Source organism: Impatiens glandulifera, chromosome 1 (genome assembly GCF_907164915.1).
Source record: "Impatiens glandulifera chromosome 1, dImpGla2.1, whole genome shotgun sequence".
NCBI classification, from domain to species: Eukaryota; Viridiplantae; Streptophyta; class Magnoliopsida; order Ericales; family Balsaminaceae; genus Impatiens; species Impatiens glandulifera.
In genome coordinates this window covers 17,950,335-17,970,544 of record NC_061862.1, presented here as the reverse complement: position 1 = coordinate 17,970,544, position 20,210 = coordinate 17,950,335, and the positions used below count along the sequence as shown (strand labels likewise).

Genomic DNA, 20,210 nt, shown 5'->3' with positions numbered 1-20,210 from the left:
ATACGAAATTCGACCGATTCGTAAGGTTAACATTATTATCTGCGTTTTTGGTGAATCTTCTTATGACAATCGGTATCCTCTTTTGTGGAAGTAACTCTTTAGTTATACTGAATTGAACTCGGAGTATTCGGCTTTAAGTTGGATTTCAGGTGACCTTGATTTTCGATTATCTTGGTAATATACTGATTTTTTTTCCGATTCTTTGATGGAATATTTGTTTTGAATTCGTTTGTTTCGTTCAAATTGTCTAATACAATCTGCAAATAGCTGTAATTTCAATTCTACTAGGGTTTTCTTTTTTTAAAGTTAAAATTGTTGTTTCATCTATCTATCTATCATCTGTTTTTAATGATTATGAAACACATTTTGATGTTATTTGGAATGTTCAAAGTTCTAGGTTACGAAAATTGATCTTCTCTTAAACATTTTGAGAGTTATGATTTTACCGATGAAGTACACTTTAATGTTCATGGAAATGTTCTAATGCGATGCGATAAATAAAGCGTTTTATAGATAACTTTAGTGTTACTTCACATTATATTATGCATAGGTGATTCAGTTGCCAACATTCTGTTTTAAAAAGATAACTTTGTCATATATCATGTTTTAAAATGTTCGAGATTCATGTTTTTGCTTAAATTTATGTTTCTAAACCTGGAGGTCCATTTCTGTTAGGCTGATTATTGGAGTTGAAATGTTAAAATTTGGTTAAAATTCTTTAAAAAAAATAAAGATATGCAAGTGTTTGAGTTTTACTTGTATTTTGATTTTAAAACCAATAGTTACTTCTTTTAAATGTTTCGGATCTTGTAAGTGTTTGAGATTATATGATGATAAGTATCAAAATATTTAATTTTTTTTTAGAAAAAAATTTAAACATGTAGTAAACGGTAGATATAATAATAATAATATCTACCAAGAAGATGATGACAGTATAAGTTCTTGGGGAGGGAGGATCGGAGATGAAGATTTGAGATCCTTGGGGGAGGAGCGGGGAATGGAGATGAAGACTTGAAAAGCATATTGAAGATCCAAACCGATCGCTTTTGTGGATGTAAGTTCGTATTATAAAGGAACATACAATAATTACTAATGTTAGGGTTTTAGCAGTATCTATGATGACGATGAACATTTGATTTTGGGGATCGATCAGGAAATCACGGAACCCTAATTTCTCAAAGTTAATAATTCGTTTTCTTTACAGAAAACTGGCCAAAGAAACCTGATAATGGAAGATGAGTCGAAGCTAGTAGTAGTTCATAAAGGGGGATGCCATTGCAGGAAAGTTCGATGGGAAGTGAAAGCAGCTGATAGTGTTGTAGCTTGGAACTGCAATTGTTCTGATTGTTCCATGAGGGGAAACACCCATTTCATTGTTCCATCAGAAATGTTTAATCTGATCGGAGATTCTGAACAGTTCCTAACAACCTACACATTTGGAACTCACACAGCTAAACATAAATTCTGTAAAGTATGCGGGATAACCTCATTCTACATCCCGCGATCGAACCCAGATGGGATTGCTGTTACATTCAGGTGTGTAGATCCTGGAACTCTGGCTCATGTTGAGATTAAGAAGTTTGATGGAAACAATTGGGAGGGATCATATGTTAAGACTGGTATTGCATCATGTTCGAATCTGAATTCTTAAAGTGTATTTTGAACTTATTTTGTTTGATGTGTGGATTGAAATTGTTTTGTACTCAAATATTGTATAATGTTGCATAATAAAAGCATTCAAATAAATATAAACAAAAACCAAGTCTTTGATCCCAAAAGAAAGAAACCCAAAAAAAGAAAGAATCGAATGCAAGTTCGTCCACAAAAAAACTTCACATGAAGTCGTAATCATCGTACCCATCATCATATCCTTCAACAATCGTTTCGTCATCTACCTTTTGAACTTGCAGTTGTTTCTTCTTGGCACCTACCAAAGAACAAAAAGTCCAACATTTTATTTTCAGCAGCAACCAATATATGTGCATGATTTTACAAAAAAAACCCTGGTTAATTACCTGTCTTCTTTTTACCAGCATTGGCTTCCTTTTCAGCTTTAAGTTTTTCATTTGCAATTGTATTAACAGAAGAAGCAACCTCCTTAGAGTTTTCAGCTTTCAAGTCACTCATTGACAATCTCATTACAGCTTTAAGCAACCGGATGTAATGGTAGCTTTTCTATTCAAATCAACATCAAATTCCTTATCAGATTTCATCATTCGACAGTGTATTATTAACCAAAACAACAAACTAACCTCGTAAGGACGTAACTTGTGAGAAATGAGTTCTGCATACTCTAAAAAGTCATTTTCAGATTTCGGGATGAAACTATCAAGACTCTTCTCATCGACTTTTTTAGCAAACAACTGCACAGTAGACTTGTAATCAGCTTCCTCCACAAGCCTGCGATTAAATATAAACAACATCAACATCTCCAATTAACAAAACAATGAAGGAAATTCTCAATGCCCAATCCATTTGAGTAGCCTTTAAGGAGCCATTAACAAATCACACATAATTCACCTTTGTTGGCGAAGCTTTTCTGCCACGGGATCAAGTGATTCTTCCTTTTCTACTTCAACTACAGCTTTCCCTTTTTTGTTAGTAGCCTTTGCAGTTGATTTTTTTGGGACCTTCTCAGCAGGAGGTACAACAGGTGCAGGCACCTGATAATATATCATTTAAACAGAGAAGACGCGACATCAGAAAGAGATTAACAGCAGATTCCATGTAACTTTATATCATCTGAATGTTCAACCAGTTATAGGGTACAAATAACTAAAGCATAAAAGATGATGCGTCGTATTAGAAAATACATCAATTGGAAAAAAGGAACAATATAGAACATTACTGGAGTAGGCTCCTCCTCATCCTCCCAAGAATCCTTTATACCATCTTCATCCACATCTTCGTCATCCCACGCATTTCTTTGTTGCTCCTTTTTAATAACAGGTGAAACAGGTTCGTCTTCTGTAAGAAGTAAATTAGAACATCATCACACTTGTGTTTCCAACAAACAGTGACTATGAATAAAATCTAGGACAACAATAAATTCAAAAGCCTTAATTATGAGAGACAATTAGTATTAACTCATAAATGACATTTTTTAATGTCTTAACACCAAATAACCATCCTTAGCTAAAATCTAAAAGGCTGATTGCTTTTGCTAGCAGATATGCAAGAAGTAGTACCATAAATTCATAATCATGTGAGAAAATGTTCTTCAACTCTTTGTAAACATCCAAGTCTAACCACATATATCATCAGATAGTTCAATTCATATGGATTAAACTGAACCAAATTAATGAGATTTTGGTGGTTAAAAAATTGCATTTGGTAAACAGAATCAGAAAGTCTTACCCCAGTCGTCCATTGTAATGTACTTCTGATTAAGTAAAACTTTAACCTTCTTCTAACTTCTTGAATCTGCATTTACACACGGGAAAAAAGATATGTTAGATCAAAACCTGAAAGACCAAAACAGGAAACAGTTCTTCAAAATTGCCCTGATAAAACTATCTATTCTCCAGAAAGAAGATGCTCTGTTATTTCTAGTTTCTTAGAGCATCAAATAAGATACAGCAGAAAATAACATCATACCCATCTTCCAAAGTTTCGTTTTGATGGCACTAAACAACATTCCTACTGAATTATCCGATTTGCAGAAAATTCTTTAGCTTTCTCAAACTAAACATCTTAATGAATATTGAATTCATACTTAGAAATAGTAATCACAAAGTTATATCTCCATCTAAATTGACAGAACTCAATAGTGTTGTTATCTGCTAATGATCGGAATCAGAAAAAAACTAAAAACAACAAACACCCTTTGATTTAAACATATTGCACTGTTCAAGAGAAAGATCGCAAACAATCAACTACGAATGGGGATTAAAAAAATCTAATGTAAAAGAAAAACTTATGAGAATTAGATGATTCCAAGAAATAAACTGATTTTGCATCAAAATAGATGCAGAAAGCCGTGACAAAGTCAGTAAACTTGCCTTGGATCAGCTGCAGAGAGTAAAGAGTTTAGAAAAAACCCTATAAAGGAAATTATGATCGCCAAACGCAGAAGATTCAAACTTGGACCCTGAGTTGAATCGCGTGACTGCTGCTGGAGAAAGAGAGGAATTCGAGGCAGGTGCCGTCTTATATTGATTGGTCTGGCTTAACGAACCGTCATGACCCAGTCCAAATTATAGATTTGGATTTGGATTTGGACTATAACCGGATTTTGCTCGGTTAAGTTAGTTATTTCACATATAAAAATTAATATTTCACCAATAAAAAAGATTATATATATTTTTACACTCTTATCATTGATATATTTTTTTCAAAACTAATTATTTCACCAATAAGAAATAAGATAATAACTATATTAAACAAATACCAAATATAAAAGATTAAATATACATATTTTTACACTCTTATCATTAATATTTTTTCATAAATAAATGGTTCTTATTTATTTTCATACCATTAATTTTAAAATCAAATAATATAAATTTTATAATGTTATATTATCTTACAATAATAAATAATAAGTATAATATTCTTTATACATTTAATTAAGTTTAAAATGTATAAATATAAATTATATTGTTTTAAATGGGTCATAGTACAATTTTAAGGTCGTAAATAAATTAAATCGAATTGAAATCGCTCAAACAAAATTAAACGTTAAAATCGAGCAATTTATCAAACCAATCACAGTGATTCTGTTGGTTGGTGGACTAAATATTTAAAAAGTAATATTTAAATGAGACGAAACAAAAATTAAACATTTAAACTGTGAATGAGTGATGTTTTATAAATTTATAACCATTAAATCATAACATACCTCTAAACTAATAATAATAAGAAATTATCATTAACTTAGGGGTGCTTGGTTCGAATAAAGGAATGAGAATATAAACGTAATTGATAAATGTGTGGAATGAGAATGAATATGATAGATAAAAGTATGGTGTTTGAATTTTTTTATTATATTTTATTTAGTTAAAATATAAAATATTATTATTTTTATATCATATAGATTTAAAATATATAAAATATTGAAGTGTATAATAATTTAATAAAATATAAAAATATAATATCTTATCATACTGATTATATATATTTTTCTATAATACTTAATAATAAAAAATAGTTGAATGATATAAGTTTTTTTAATTATAAATAATTTTTTTTATTAAACTTAAATAATATAAGAAAGAGTTTTTAAAATATTATATATTAATAATTGATCAAATTAAATATAATATTTTATTTAATAACATATATTATAACATATATAGTATAACTTTTTAATAATATTTTTTATTAAAATATTTCATATTTAATTTATTAAATATTTTTTTATATAAAATTGTTATTTTATTTTTAAGTTTTTATATTTTAATTAATTTATTATAATTTTATTATTAATATATAATATTTAAAATTAATTATATAAAATGATTATATTATTGTTACTAATTGTAATTATTATTAAAATTTTATTTAATAAATTATATCTTATTTTAAATAATTTATTGTATTATATAAATAATTGAAATAATTTCTTTATATTATTATTTTAATTATGGAAAACAATATAATTAATATATATAATATTATAATTATAATTATGAGAGAGAATATTAAGTATTAGGAGAGAGATCTCATTCATCCTAGTGTAGAGAGTCATATATGATTTTATCTTTCTTATTAGTGAGTAAAAAAACAGTACTAAGCTGTTTCTTATAAATTTATTTTTATTTGTAATTTTTTTTTATATATTTATTTTTTTGTTTAAATTTATATCTAAAATACCTAAAATCATTTAAAATATTAGTTCGTGTTACAAATATGCACAAATTCTTCTTATACGTTGTATATATATATATATTTTTTTTTAAATTCTACCATTTTCAACTTATATTCCCAAATGACGTCACATATGATTTGTTCTATTTTCAATCAACGATGTTGTAGGCTAAAGAGACGAGGATACTATTACTCATTTTCCTCCTCCATATTTAGATATTGTGTATTAATGGTGTGCCCTAAAATTATCTCCAAGCAATAAAATACATCGATGTTGAAGAATATGAATATGTCCGATAGTCATATAGTCAAAATCTAAATATTAGAGATTATCAAATATAAAATGTGATATTGTAATCCTTAATATGCTTGAATCAATTTGTTAAACAAGACTTATACCAAAAGAATGATTATCTCCATAATGAAAATGAGAGTAAGGATGAATATAATTTGATTTGACCAAAATAAGTTTATTAATCAAACAAACTTTAATCCAAATCTGATAAACACAACCTAACTAAAATCTTAGATGAATCAATAATTTTAATTAGTTATTAAAATATTCAAATTTGGAACATAAAATAATAATAGTTAATACTTAGAGTTAAATTCTTGATTTTATATATATAAAAAAGAAACAATTTTATATAGAATAATAGATAGAAAGATATTTATAACTTAGTTAAATATTTAAAATTTTATACATATTACTTAATAAATTAATATATTTTTATAGATCATTATAAATATGATATATATAATAGTAATGTTACTAGGAGTTTTCACACCCAAAATTATTTTAAAATAATGAAATAATAATAAATGTAAATATTTTATTTATCATATTATTTAATAATAAATTAATAAAATAATATAATTGCAAAAAAAAGTGTAATTATATATAATAAAAGTCTTCTGACTTATCTATAAGGGTTTAAATACAAACTAATTGTCCCGCAAATAATATATAATCAAGAATGATTGGAATAATCTATATTATCCCCAAAATAAAATATATTTATTAAACATAGACTATTTGAAATAGTTTTGTCAACCAACAAGGCATAATTGTTGCCGTGCTATTTATTAAGTCCTATGTATTGTCCTTCTAGAAGAAACAAAAAAAATAACAATTCAAATTATCTTATTCTGTTACCACAAAAACTGAGGGTATATATATTATTCGAAAAATCCTTATCTTCTATCAACAAAATATCGGTAATAAGTTAATCAAAATAAATAAAAGATAACAATAAAAGGAACAGAAGTTCAATTCCAACATAGTACCAAAAAAAAAATTATGATAAAAAATCATAACAAAAACAACTAAAAAAAACTTTCAAACTCAAGTCTAATTTCTCATCTTTCTAATCAATAACAATACAAAATGAAAAAGTAAAAATACCTAGATCATTTTAAGGGACTACAAGAACTGTTTATATGAGTTAATAAAATAAAAATATTTTAATATTTTAATTAATAAAATAATTAATTTAATGATTAAAATAATAATTAAAAAATTGAATAAAATCTAAAAAAACCACATCAAACAAGCTAAATAGAAAATGAATTGGGTAGGTCTCACTTATTATCACATTAAATTTATATTATATATATATATATATATTTGTGTTGTTTTTTATTATTATTTTAAATTATTATTATTATTATTATTATAAAATATTATTATTAAAATGATTATTATCATTAAAAATTATAAAAATATATTTTAAGTTTAAATCGTTATATTTAACAAAAAAAAAAAAAAAAAAAAAAGTTGACGGAAAGGCCATTAGTGACCTTTTTAAAAATTGAATAGGCGATCTGTTACAAAAAATAATTTGAGGGCCAAAAGTAAGCGATTGAAATAATTAGAGGGCTCCCAAGGTAATTTTCCTATTATAAATTATTATTATAAAAATATATTATTATTATTAATATCATTATAAATTATTATTATTATTATAAATTATTATTGTTATTATTACAAATTATTATTATTATAATAATTTTTATAAATTATTATTATTATTATTATTATTATAAAATATTATTATTATTATTATTAAAACATATTATTGTGATTATAAATTATTATTATGATTATAAATTATATTATCAAAAATTATTATTATCAGAAATTATTATTATCAAAAAAATATTATTATTATTATAAAATATTATTATTAAAATTATTATTATGACTATAAATTATATTATTATGATTATAAATGATTATTATTATAAATGATTATTATTATCATTATAAATTATTATCATTATAAATTATTATTATTATTATTATAAATTATTATTTTTATTATTACAAATTATTATTATTATTATAAATTATTATTATTATTATAATAATAATAATTATTATTATTATAAATTATTATTATCATTATTATTATAAATTATTATTATCAAAAATAATAATAATAATTATTATAAATATTATTATTATTTGAATTATAAATTATTATTATCATTATTATTATAAATTATTATTATAAAAAATAATAATAATTATTATTATAAATATTATTATTATTTGAATTATTAATTATTATTATCATTGTTATTATAAATTATTATTATTATTTATTATAAATTATTATTATTATTATTATAAATTATTATTATTATATACAAATTCAAATTCATATAACCTCTTCTTATTTATCATATTATTATTATTTTTATTATTATTATTAATATTATTATAATAAAAATAAAAATAATTATTATTATAAATTATTATTATTATTACTATTATCATTATTATTATTATTATTATTATTATAAATTAATATTAATATTATAAATTAATATTATAATTATTATTATTATAAATTATTATTATAATTATTATAAATTATTATTATAATAATAATAATTATTATAATTATTACACATTATTAATATTACTATCATTATTAATTATAATTATTTTATGAATATAACAAGAGGATATATTAGTGATCTCTCTAATTATATGAATAATAATTATTTTTATTATAATAATATTAATAATAATTTATAATAATAATACTAATAATGATAATAATATTAATAATTTATAATAATAATAATTTATAATAATAATAATTTATAATAATAGTAATTAATAATTATTAATAAAATTAATAATAATATTAATTTATAATAATAATTTATAATAATAATAATAAAAATAATTTTTAATAATAATATTAATTTATAATAATAATAATAATAATAATAATAATAATAATATGATAAATAAGAAGAGGTTATATGAATTTGAATTTGTATATAATAATAATTTCTATTAATAATTCAAATAATAATGATATTTATAATAATAATAATTTTTTATAATAAATAATAATAATTTATAATAATAATAATTTTTGACAAGGATGCAAAAAACGGGATTAATCCGCGATTAATCGGAAATCGAAAAAAAACGTTTCGTTTTTTCTAAAAATCGGTCAACGGTCAACCCGATTAAATTGGGTTTGACCTGATAGTTTAAGGGCTTATTTCAAAATAATCCCTTACTTGAAGGGCTTATTTCAAATCATCAATCTCTTGAAAACCCACTCTTTAGGTTACTCTACCATTTCACCGCAGCGTCTGCGACTCGCCGACTGAGAGGAATCCACTAACCGTCACCTTCATTCTCTCGGCTCAGCCATTTCTCCGCCTCGCCGCCACCATCTTATCCGGCTGATCTAATCGGACAGATTCATCTCCGCCGCATCAATTTCCACTTGCAACCGAGATCAATCGCAAGTGAGGGGTCTGCTTCAAAGGCATCAACTGGTAAACCTGAATCAACTGGGTTCTTCTTCAAAGGCATCAATTGGCAACCGAGATCAATCGCAGGTGAGTTTTGTTTTCCGAGGGAGTCGAGCAGATTTAGATAATGGGTTACCTGAATATTTTCCTCAAAGGCATCAACTGGTAAATGGTAAACCTATAGTAGAATTCTACTCTAGCAACTTAGCCTCTTCCATTTCATGGTTGAATTTTGCTTTGTTGCATCTGAAAGTTCCTGAAACAGTTTTGCTTTCTTATTTGTACCAGCGTGTGCATTCAGCTCGACCGCCAAAAACTAATATGCTTGCTTTCCTAGTCACAGGTGCCCCATTTTTCATCTTGACACTTATGATTTGAATAGCCAAAATATGTAAGAAAACAAATACTATTTTATTATATGTGAGACTGTGATGCACTTGATGCTTTTGACTTTTTAGACTTTTAGACTTTTTAGACTTTAGTTTATAACTTTATATGCTTTTGGACGATAATTTTAGTATTCAACGTGACTCTGTATGAATTTGGGTGTGTTTTTATGAATGAAATTTACTAATTTAGTATTATTCTTAAAAAATAATGAGTTTAGACTAAAAACGATTAATTCGATTAATTTCGATTAATCCCGATTAATCCAATTAATCATTAATCCGTGTGTCAATTAATGTCCGATTACCGATTACTGCAACCTTGATTTTTGATAATAATAATTTATAATAATAATAATTTATAATATAATTTATAATCATAATAATAATAATAATAATAATAAAAATTATTATAATAATAATAATTTATAATAATAATAATTTGTAATAATAATAATTTGTAATAATAATAAGTTTTTATAAGAATAATGATAATAATAATTTATAATCATAATAATAATTTTAATAAGAATAATAATATTTTATAATAATAATAATTTATAATATTAATAATAATTATTATTATAATAATGATAATAATTATAATTTATGATAATAATAATTTTAATTTTATTATAATTTTTAATGTTATATATAATAATATATATCCTTACATAAAAACAACACAAATCTCTCTCTCTCTCTCTCTATATATATATATATATATATATATATATATATATATATATATATATATATATATATATATATATATATATATATATATATATATATATAAAAAAGAGAAAGAGAAAGAGAGATATATTTAAAATATAAATTCAATGTGATGATACAAATTCATTTTCTACTGAGCTTGTTTGATGTGTTTTTTTTTAGATTTTATTTAATTTTTTAATTGTTATTTTAATCTTTAAATTAATTATTTTATTAATTAAAATATTAAAATATCTTTATTTTATTACCTCGTATGAAACAAGTCTTGTAGTCTCTTAAATTGATCTAGGTATTGTTGTTGATTAGAAAGATGAGAAATAAGACTTGAGTTTGAAAGTATGTTAGTTGTTTTTGTTATGATTTTTTATCATAATTTTGTTTGTACTAGGATGGAATTGAACCTATGTTCTTCTTATTGTTATCTTTTATTTATTTCTGTTGATTAATTTATTACCAATATTATTTTTATAGAAGATAAGGATTTTTTTAATAATATACCCTCAATTTTTGGGGGAAATTTGAGGGTTATTACTATATTTAACATAGCCTTACTAATTTTTTCATATATAACTTTTTGTCAGGGCAAAATGTCTCTTTTGCCCTTTAATTTAAAAAAAAATCATTTTTTTTCCGTGTTTTCCCTCCCTCTGTTCAACTCCCCCTACACCGAAGACGACCGATCAGCCATCCTCTCCCCCGAACCCCGAAACATCGACGACGATTCAAACCCTTCCTCTCCCCCGAACCCCGACGAGCCCCCGACGACAAATAAGAGCCCCCGACGAGAAGCAGAACTCCAGAACGACGAATGTGAGTTTATCTTCTATGTTTTTCCCGTTTTCTATCTGAGTTTTCCCGTTTTCTATCGTTTATATTTCATGCATGCTGAAATGGAAGATTGGTTTAGTGTTTATTGTTTAGGTTTAGGTTTATTGGTTGATTGAATCGTTTTGGGTTTAAAATGCATCTGTCGAAGGCTGTTGCAGGTTGTCGCAGGCGAATGTGCATCTGTCGCAGACGAATGCGCATCTGTCGCATGCGACAGATGCGCATTCGCCTGCGACAGATGGATTTTTCGCCAATGCATTTTTCGCCTGCGACCTTTTGGTTACTTGATTGTTTGTACAAACAATGTTAGTTTGCTTTCTGACATTGTGATTTTCTTATCAGATATCTCAGCACAAGTGGGAATGACCCTTTATGCAGTATGTTGATATTGAAGGTCTAATGTACTTTTTTCTTTTCTGGTTTACATTTATATTGATTTTAATGTTGGAAAGTGTGTATAGGTTATTGACAGACCTATGTACTTTAGTACTATAAAGAATCAAATGGAGACAAAAATGGAACTGGTTATAAGAATGTCCGTGACATTTTTGCTGATACGAGGCTAGTGTTCGACAATGCAATGCAGTATAACGATGAAAAGAGCGATGTTCATTTGATGGCGAAGACTTTGTCAGAAAAACAAAGATATTTTTACAATTGTTTAGAACATTCAAATTAAGTGTCTTACAATAAATGATACATGATGATAATTTAAATAATGATGAGAATGATTAAATCTTAGTACCCAGCTCCAATTGATTGTTTTCAAATAACACTAATTTTATGTAAAAAACATCAATAATATAAATATTTTGATTAATGATTATTAGATTGGACAGTAAATTATTAATTATCAATATCATGACATGTCTGATTGATTTAAATGAAACTTAATTTCTCAACACATATATCAACAATTAAACATCATTTATAGTAATCTGATTTCAATATAAATGATTATGACAAAAAAAAACTGCAACAACAAACACCACCACTCAGTGATGAAAATAAAACCCTTCTAATTCACAAACATATCAATCAATCAAAATATCATTCTTTGTATTCAAATTTAGAATTGTTCCTCTTTTACTTAGCATTTAAATCAAACTCAACCCCTCCATCATGCCAATCGTTTTGCCCATTATAAGTCTCTTCGTCGTTCAGAAAATACTCTGAAGGTTCTCTCTGATCATCCCTTTGTGCATTCACCTCTCCACACCCATTGTTATTATTACCCATTTCATTCGGGCTCCCTCCATCCTCAACGCCCATTCTGTGTGCCCACCCATTGTTATTATTACCCATTTCATTCGGACTCCATCCTCAACGCCCATTCTGTGTGCCTCAAAAGCATTCAAACGTACATGCTAGTGAAGTTATGCTCATTCATTGATTATAGACATCAAAATAACACATGCATAGACCAGTAAGCAAAACATAAAATGGAGATTGAGAGATACATATCGCAAACGTCGCAGACGAATGCGCATCTGTCGCAGACGAATGCGCATCTGTCGCCTTCGACAACCTGTAACAGCCTTCGACAGATGCATTTTAAACCCAAAATGATTCAGTCAGCCAATAAACCTAAACCTAAACCTAAACCTAAACAATAAACACTAAACCCTTCTTCCATTTCAGCATGCATGAAATATAAACGATAGAAAACGGGAAAACTCGGATAGAAAACGGGAAAAACATGGAAGATAAACTCACCTTCGTCGTTCTAGAGTTCTGCTTCTCGTCGGGGGCTCTTATTTGTCGTCGGGGGCTCGTCGGGGTTCGGGGGAGAGGATGACTGATTGGTCGTCTTCGGTGTAGGGGGAGTTGAACAGAGGGAGAGGGAGGGAAAACGGGGGAGAAGGGAAAAGACGGAAAAGAAAATGATTTTTTTTTTTTAAAATTAAAGGGCAAAAGAGACATTTTGCCCTGACAAAAGGTTATATATGAAAAAATTGGTAAGGCTATGTTAAATATGGTAATAACCCTCATACGAGGGTTATTTCATCAAATTTCCCGTTTTTGGGTACTGAATAGAATTATTATTATTTTTTGTTTTTCTAGTAGGGCAATACATAGGACTTTAGTACAGTAACACAGAAATATGTAAGCCTAATACAGCGGGATTAAATGAAATAGATGGACTTAGGAGTCTATAAGTACTTAGTGAAGGAGTGTATAGAGTATAAACTACTTGGTGGAATTAAATGAAGTTGATGGACCTAAGGAGTTGATAATAGAGATTAATCAACTAGAAGGAGACTATGTCAGTTTTTGTGTTACCGGGAAGAATATGTCAGTTTTTGTGTTGGCGAAAGAATATGTCAGTTTTTGTGTTGAAGGGAAGAATATGTCAGTTTTTGTTAATGAAGATAGAGATATATTTAGGTTAGTTTTTGTATGTTTACTACTACTAAACATCTCTACAGTAGAGAGTTTGTTTATGCAGTAAACATGGTATAACTTCTGATGTAATTAAGGGTTCCAATTATCAGAAAAGGATCATCACAGAGTATTTGAAGCCTAAGTCTCCTTACATTTCAATATGTGGTGATTAAATACTTTAATTTGTACAATTTCAGTCAAATTTAAGTAACATAGATCTATATATTTATAACATGCATCGCCAAAAATAAAAACAAAAACAATAACATGTTCGAATTCAGAAAGTGTCATCGCAAGAGGGCAAAGAATAGCAAGCATAGCCAAAAACCCGACTCTCCTCTCCATTTCAGTCGCCGTCTCGTTCTTCGTTTTCTCGGCCTCCGACGACAACGTTTCGGCCACCAAGGAGTCCGCCAATGGTGAAAATAGGCTTTCGAACCTTTCTGGAGTCGAATCCGGCCACACCGGCTCCCAAAAATCCGGCATCGATTCAGGGACCCATGAATCTTTCAGAAAATCTATCGATTCCAGCTAATTTTTATCCAGAGAATTGGATAAAGAGGCAAAAGGTGGAGGGTCGACTATTGTGAGAAGAGAGAGACAACGGCGAGAGAAGAGAGAGACAGAGAGAGGTAGAGAATATGATTAGGGTTTCATAATGGAAGAATCTAGAGAATTTTTATTGTGTGTGTGTGTGGGGGTGGTTGGGGGGGGGGGGGTTATAGGGTATAGATGAGACAAATTAATAGAGTTGTTTATGATTAGTGTGTGTTAATTGAGTGGCATATGGTGAATTATAAGTAAAAAATGGTGATAGTTTTAGTAAATAAGTGAGACCATTTTTTCATTTTTGAAAATGTAAACTTTGAGTAGGACGCACAAAATGGCAAAATGTAAAGCTTTGAATGAGACGGAGAGAGTAGTAATTAATGTTTGGGTAGTTTTCGCACCCAAAATTATTTAAAAAAATGAAATAATAATAAATGTAAATATTTTATTTATCATATTATTTAATAATAAATTAATAAAAAAATATAATTGCAACAAAAAATATAATTATCTATAAGGGTTTAAATACAAACTAATTGTCCCGCAAATAATATATAATTAAGTTTGCATCTATATATTTTTTATACCACTCGTAATAATATATAAATATGATTGGAATAATCTATATTATCCCAAAAATAAAATATCTTTATCAAACATAGACTAATTGAAATAGTTTTGTCAACCAATATACTTCTTCTATTCTATTTAAAATTAATATATAAATAACAAGGCATAATTGTTGCCGTGCTACCGTACTAAAGTCCTATTGTACTAGTAGAAGAAACAAAAAAAATAAATAATAATTCAAATTATTTTTTATTCTACCACAAAAACTGAGGTTATATTATTAGAAAAATCCTTATCTTCTATCAACAAAATATTGATAATAAGTTAATCAAAATAAATTAAAGATAATAATATAAAAAAGAACATAAGTTCAATTCCAACATTGCACAACAAAATTATGATAAAAAACCATAACAAAAATAAAATATTTCAAACTCAAGTCTTATTTTTCATCTTTCTAATCAAAGACAATACAAAATGAAAAAGTAAAAATACGTATCATTTTAAGAAACTACAAGGACTTGTTTCATACGAATTATTTTAGGATTTTTTTTTTTTTGTCTAATTTTTTTTTATGAAAAAATAAGTTATTTGGATTTTAAATTTTTTAAAATTATTTGTATTTAAAATTTATAAGGATAAAAGTAAGACTATTTTAATATTTTAGTTAATTAAATAATTAATTTAATGATTAAAATAACAGTGATATAGTGATATGAGAAAAAGAAAAATTGGATAAAATTAAAAAAAAAAAACACACATCAAAAGATCAGCTCCAGTAGAAAATGGATTGTTTAGGTCTTAACTATATATTATCATATTGAACGGTTTATATTTAAAATATATATTTTTTATAATAGTAAAGATATATAATATTATAGCATTAAAATTTATAAAAAAAAAACTAAATTTTAGTTGGTTAATAGGCTTGTTGTTATCATGTAAATATATATATATATATAAATTATTCACATGTGTTATAACATCTTGATGCACAATTAATTAGAAAGATTTCACATATATATATTTTAGTCACTGTGACAAACGACCACATGCTATTATTTAACTTATACCATTGTAAATTATTTATCGTGACATAGGAAAAGCATGCGGACGAATATATATATTGCATAAGTGTCGACATTTATAGGTTGACTTAATGGGAAAAAAGATATTCATACATTACGCATCACAATTTTAGTGAAATCACCCAAACGAACACACAATTAACGCATATATAGATTATTGACAAGTTTGTTAATTTTGAGTATTAATTAAGCCCATTTGGCCATGAGTGACATCAAACCGGCTCCGAGGAGAACTGCAACATAGGACTTCATCTGTAGCCTAAGACTTCCTTGAAGCTTTGGACCCATGAAATCCGCCGAAAGAAGATCCACCAGGGCCATGTAGATTAGTAGCCCCGCCGACGAGGCGTTCAACAGCCCCACCGTTATCAATGCCGACGGGCTATTCTCTCGGTAGGTCTTCGATAATCCAATCCCCAACGCTATCCCAAAAGGAGTCGTCACCGAGAAAAAGAAAACCATTATAGTTTTCTTCAAGAAAGTGTAATCCGCCTGGAGTATACATCCTCCGAGCCCCATTCCTTCAAACATTTGGTGGAAGCAAAGGGCCGCCACCAATGGTTTTAAGGTGCAAACGTTGTTCGAAGCTCCCATTGAAAGCCCGATCACAACCGAGTGCACAATTATTCCAAGTTCTAGCACCTGCATCATGCATACGGTCATGGATTTGAGTTTTTAATTTTACACCGAAACCATTTACAAAAACAAAAATATATATATAAAATCATACGTACGTACCATGGCCACCACTTTATAGCGCATAAGCTTGGAGGCTTCTCCGAGATCTTTAGGTCCGTGGTGGTGGCCATGGACATGACCACCACCGGTTGACACGGCCACATCCATCTCACGGTCTTCAACATCCACCTCTATAACTGCCACGTTTTTCTTGCTATACAAACTAGTGGCCACGGAATCAACCATTAGGGTTACGATGGATGACAACATGGCGACGAAGCCGGTGAAAGGGAACTTATGCCACGGTTTATCCGGGAGGCATTGCGAAGAAAGCATGTCGAAGGAGTCGGGAAGGACGTGCATGAAGCCCGTGGCGAGGATGATTCCGGAGGCAAAAGCCTTGACGATTACAAACAGGCTCCTGTCCGGGCTAAGAGCCGGGACAGACCGAGTTACGAGAGGAAGACTGACTCCGATCATGCTGGTTACGAGAATGGCCGCGATTGCGATGACTTTAAGAGGCAAGGCCTTGGACTTGTTAACGCATCCGCCAAGTTGATCGGATCCGCATTCTTCAGGGACCACCGAATGAACCTGTGAGGCCAAGAAGGAGACTAGGATCAAGAAGCTAAACAAGACTCGATTAACTGCACCCATTTCAAATAACCCTTCTCAATTATATATATATATATATATTTTTTTTTTCTTGTTTTTGAAGTGAAGAGATTAGTTCTTGAATCTCTTCCTTATATAGGGAGGAGAATGATTGTTGGGTTTTGGGCTCATATTTAATTAGAGTTTATATATTGTAATTGGGCTTTAAGCCTTTATTGGGCTTAGGAGTAGTAGTTTAGTCTTTTGGCTTTTGATGTACTCCTATAAATAGAGACATTGTAACCTAGGGTTACTTGGACCATTATTCCATGGAATATCAATAGAATGGACGACTCCCCGAGGATGTAGGCATTGTTGGCCGAACCTCGTTATATCTTGTGTTCTTTATTATTCTTTACCACTTTATCTCTATATCTTCTTTTATCGCGTGTTTAGATTAGATCGTTTCTCAACAAGTGGTATCAGAGCATGTTTTGAGAATGTTTAACCTAATCTATTTGTGAAGATATGACGGAAACCCTAACCACCATTGAAGAAGTTGTTGATATTTGTGCTTTTGTTGAAGATTGTTGGTTATTTGAGAAAACGATTGGAGAAGAAAAAGGGAAAATTATATATCTCCATATATATCTCGTTCTAAAAGGAAAAATCTTTGAAGCGGTCAACAAGTAAGACTTTTTCAACTAAGACTTTTTATTTAAGTCTGTTTGATTTCATAAAATAGGTTTAAGACCTATTTGATTCCAATTTTCACAAGTAAGCCTTGTTTGATTTTAATCAAATTCTCAAAGTTTTGTATGCTTTGATCTTGGATTTATATTGAGGCTTGTTTGACTTGAATTTCTCAAATATGGAGATTTGTGTTTATCTTCTAAGAGATTTGATATTCGTCAATATGGAGATTGAAAATTGAAGTTGAAAAAGAAGGTGGAGTACTTATTCGATGTTGCAGATTATAGAAGACAATTGATGCAACATGTAAAGGGTTTTCTAATTAAAGCAGGTGGCTTTAATGTTTGTTTGCAAGAGTGTGTTTTTGATATGTGTGTTTAAGGGCCGGATTTGGATTTGCATCAAACCTTATGAGTAGGTTTTGATTGGCAATCCCGGTAAGTGTTGGTGCGAAGTTGTCAAGTGGGTGTTGATGCCTCAAGGGTTCTACCAAGAATGATAATTTCTAAGGTATGAGTTGAGGGTGCACTAATCATATATATGGTTTGTTAGATTCTTTCTATGCAGGATTTTGCTAGAAGAATGTGGAGAACAAACGATACATCTTCATGCTTATTGAAAATTAGTTGGAGGTTTTATTATAACCGATTGTTGTCTTGGCATACATGGGTGACATTATTTCACTATGGCGAGGGCTTTGACTTGAAGAAATTCTCGGCTGAAATAAGTTTGGAGAGATTTTTCTTTGGAAACCGGTTATTGAAGAAGTCAAATTAAAAAGGGGTAGAGAGAAAATCTAGTAGTAGATTTTCGCCTACAGCCGCACAGGGTTCATCAAACTGACGATGGGAGATTCAAACAGAGTCTGATTGCGCTGAGATTTTTTCGAGAGGGTTGGTAACTCATTCCTCTACATTTTCAACGGTCGGATCAAGGTTTGGACGTCTCAAAGTTTGTTTTTCTGGGGCTTAAAGTGTCTGCCTAATTTTAATTTTATTTGACTTATTTGGGACCAAAAAGTTTGTATCTTTTTTGGTTATGACCTTATCTTATTGGAAGAGCTAATCAAGATGAAGACTGTGGTGAGATTATGTGCTTTTACACTTGACAAAAACATGATCGAGTATGGAAAGTTGTTATTTATATGGTGTTTACCGATGATAACATTGTCGACATGTTGACATGACAATCCTTTAGGCCAAATTGCAAGATTGCATTGAGTTGGCGGGTGATTAAGGATTGAAACAATTCCAGTTAACACATATTATCAATGAAAGACCAGGAAGAGGAAGACAAATGAAAGACACTTATAAGTTGAGGTGGAGACATCTTGAAAGCAACTCTCAAACGACCGAGAAGAAATCATTGCATTATCTTCTAATGTGAGAAGATAAATAAAAACCTTGAGTGAGATTCCTAGTCATGAAAAAGGGGCTAGATGGGAGACTCGGTTAATTCGAAGGTGATGATTTTATTACTTCTTTTGTTCTATCTTAATTGTCTATACATTGGTGGATCATATATTAGATGAATGGGATGATTGAGACCTTGAATAGGGATTCCTAGTCATGAAAAAGGGGCTAGATGAGAGGTTCGATCAATTCAAATGAAAGGAATTTCGATTTCTTTTAGAGAAACTATATATGATCATTTGAAGCATGGGTGAAGACAATTGAAGAGAGAGAGAGATTGAATATTGAAATAATATTCTTGGATTGCTAGGCGTTTTTGGATTCAAAAAACTAGTAGATTGCAAGCTAATTTATTCAAGGAGAGGTATGAGGTTTAAGTTGGTTGAGTATGCAACGTTCAAGGCAAGATGGGTGACAAATACTTTGTCAGATCTTGAGCTAGAGAAAAGAGATGTCGTGATAGCCTAATTTATTTGTTATGAAGTAGATGATAAAGGTTCGTCTTGGGTCTTCTCGTTTTTTGATCGATATCTTATTTTGAGGAAGTAGACGATGGAAGTTCGTTTTGGGTGTCCTCAGTTTTCGATAGATATCTGATTTTGAAAAAGTAGACGATGAAAGTTCGTCTTGGGTCTATTCGGTATTTTGTTTTCAGTCGGTTGTTGGACTTGAAAAATAAGACACTCAATTTGTGGCAA

The 20,210-nt window shown here is 28.7% G+C and overlaps 3 protein-coding genes across 3 annotated transcripts; 1 reads left to right on the top strand and 2 right to left on the bottom strand.

The window, feature by feature from the left end:
• The first annotated feature begins 921 nt into the window (after positions 1 to 921).
• LOC124920792 (centromere protein V) lies at positions 922 to 1,698 on the top strand. The gene is made up of 2 exons (XM_047461351.1): positions 922 to 1,054; positions 1,205 to 1,698. The coding sequence occupies exon 2, from the start codon at positions 1,229 to 1,231 to the stop codon at positions 1,649 to 1,651; it is 423 nt and encodes a 140-aa protein (XP_047317307.1). The 5' UTR covers positions 922 to 1,054; positions 1,205 to 1,228; the 3' UTR covers positions 1,652 to 1,698.
• Positions 1,672 to 4,170, bottom strand: LOC124920791 (eukaryotic translation initiation factor 3 subunit J-like). Its single transcript, XM_047461347.1, has 7 exons — positions 4,002 to 4,170; positions 3,358 to 3,423; positions 2,849 to 2,967; positions 2,521 to 2,663; positions 2,253 to 2,400; positions 2,016 to 2,175; positions 1,672 to 1,927 (listed from the first exon to the last, which is right to left on the bottom strand). The coding sequence occupies exons 2-7, from the start codon at positions 3,368 to 3,370 to the stop codon at positions 1,833 to 1,835; spliced, it is 678 nt and encodes a 225-aa protein (XP_047317303.1). The 5' UTR covers positions 3,371 to 3,423; positions 4,002 to 4,170; the 3' UTR covers positions 1,672 to 1,832.
• A 12,133-nt stretch (positions 4,171 to 16,303) lies between these two features.
• LOC124919606 (fe(2+) transport protein 1-like) lies at positions 16,304 to 17,470 on the bottom strand. Its single transcript, XM_047459883.1, has 2 exons — positions 16,874 to 17,470; positions 16,304 to 16,777 (listed from the first exon to the last, which is right to left on the bottom strand). The coding sequence occupies exons 1-2, from the start codon at positions 17,468 to 17,470 to the stop codon at positions 16,322 to 16,324; spliced, it is 1,053 nt and encodes a 350-aa protein (XP_047315839.1). The 3' UTR covers positions 16,304 to 16,321.
• Positions 17,471 to 20,210: the final 2,740 nt, after the last annotated feature.

Excerpts from the sequence above, each read along its gene's own strand:
- LOC124920792 (XM_047461351.1), top strand. The coding sequence starts at position 1,229 with ATGGAAGATGAGTCGAAGCTAGTAGTAGTTCATAAAGGGGGATGCCAT.
- LOC124920791 (XM_047461347.1), bottom strand. Across the intron at positions 2,664-2,848 it reads ATGAGGAGGAGCCTACTCCA|GTGCCTGCACCTGTTGTACC; the intron begins GTAATGTTCTAT and ends ATATATTATCAG. Across the intron at positions 2,176-2,252 it reads ACAAGTTACGTCCTTACGAG|AAAAGCTACCATTACATCCG; the intron begins GTTAGTTTGTTG and ends TGATTTGAATAG.
- LOC124919606 (XM_047459883.1), bottom strand. The coding sequence starts at position 17,470 with ATGGGTGCAGTTAATCGAGTCTTGTTTAGCTTCTTGATCCTAGTCTCC. Across the intron at positions 16,778-16,873 it reads GCTATAAAGTGGTGGCCATG|GTGCTAGAACTTGGAATAAT; the intron begins GTACGTACGTAT and ends TGCATGATGCAG.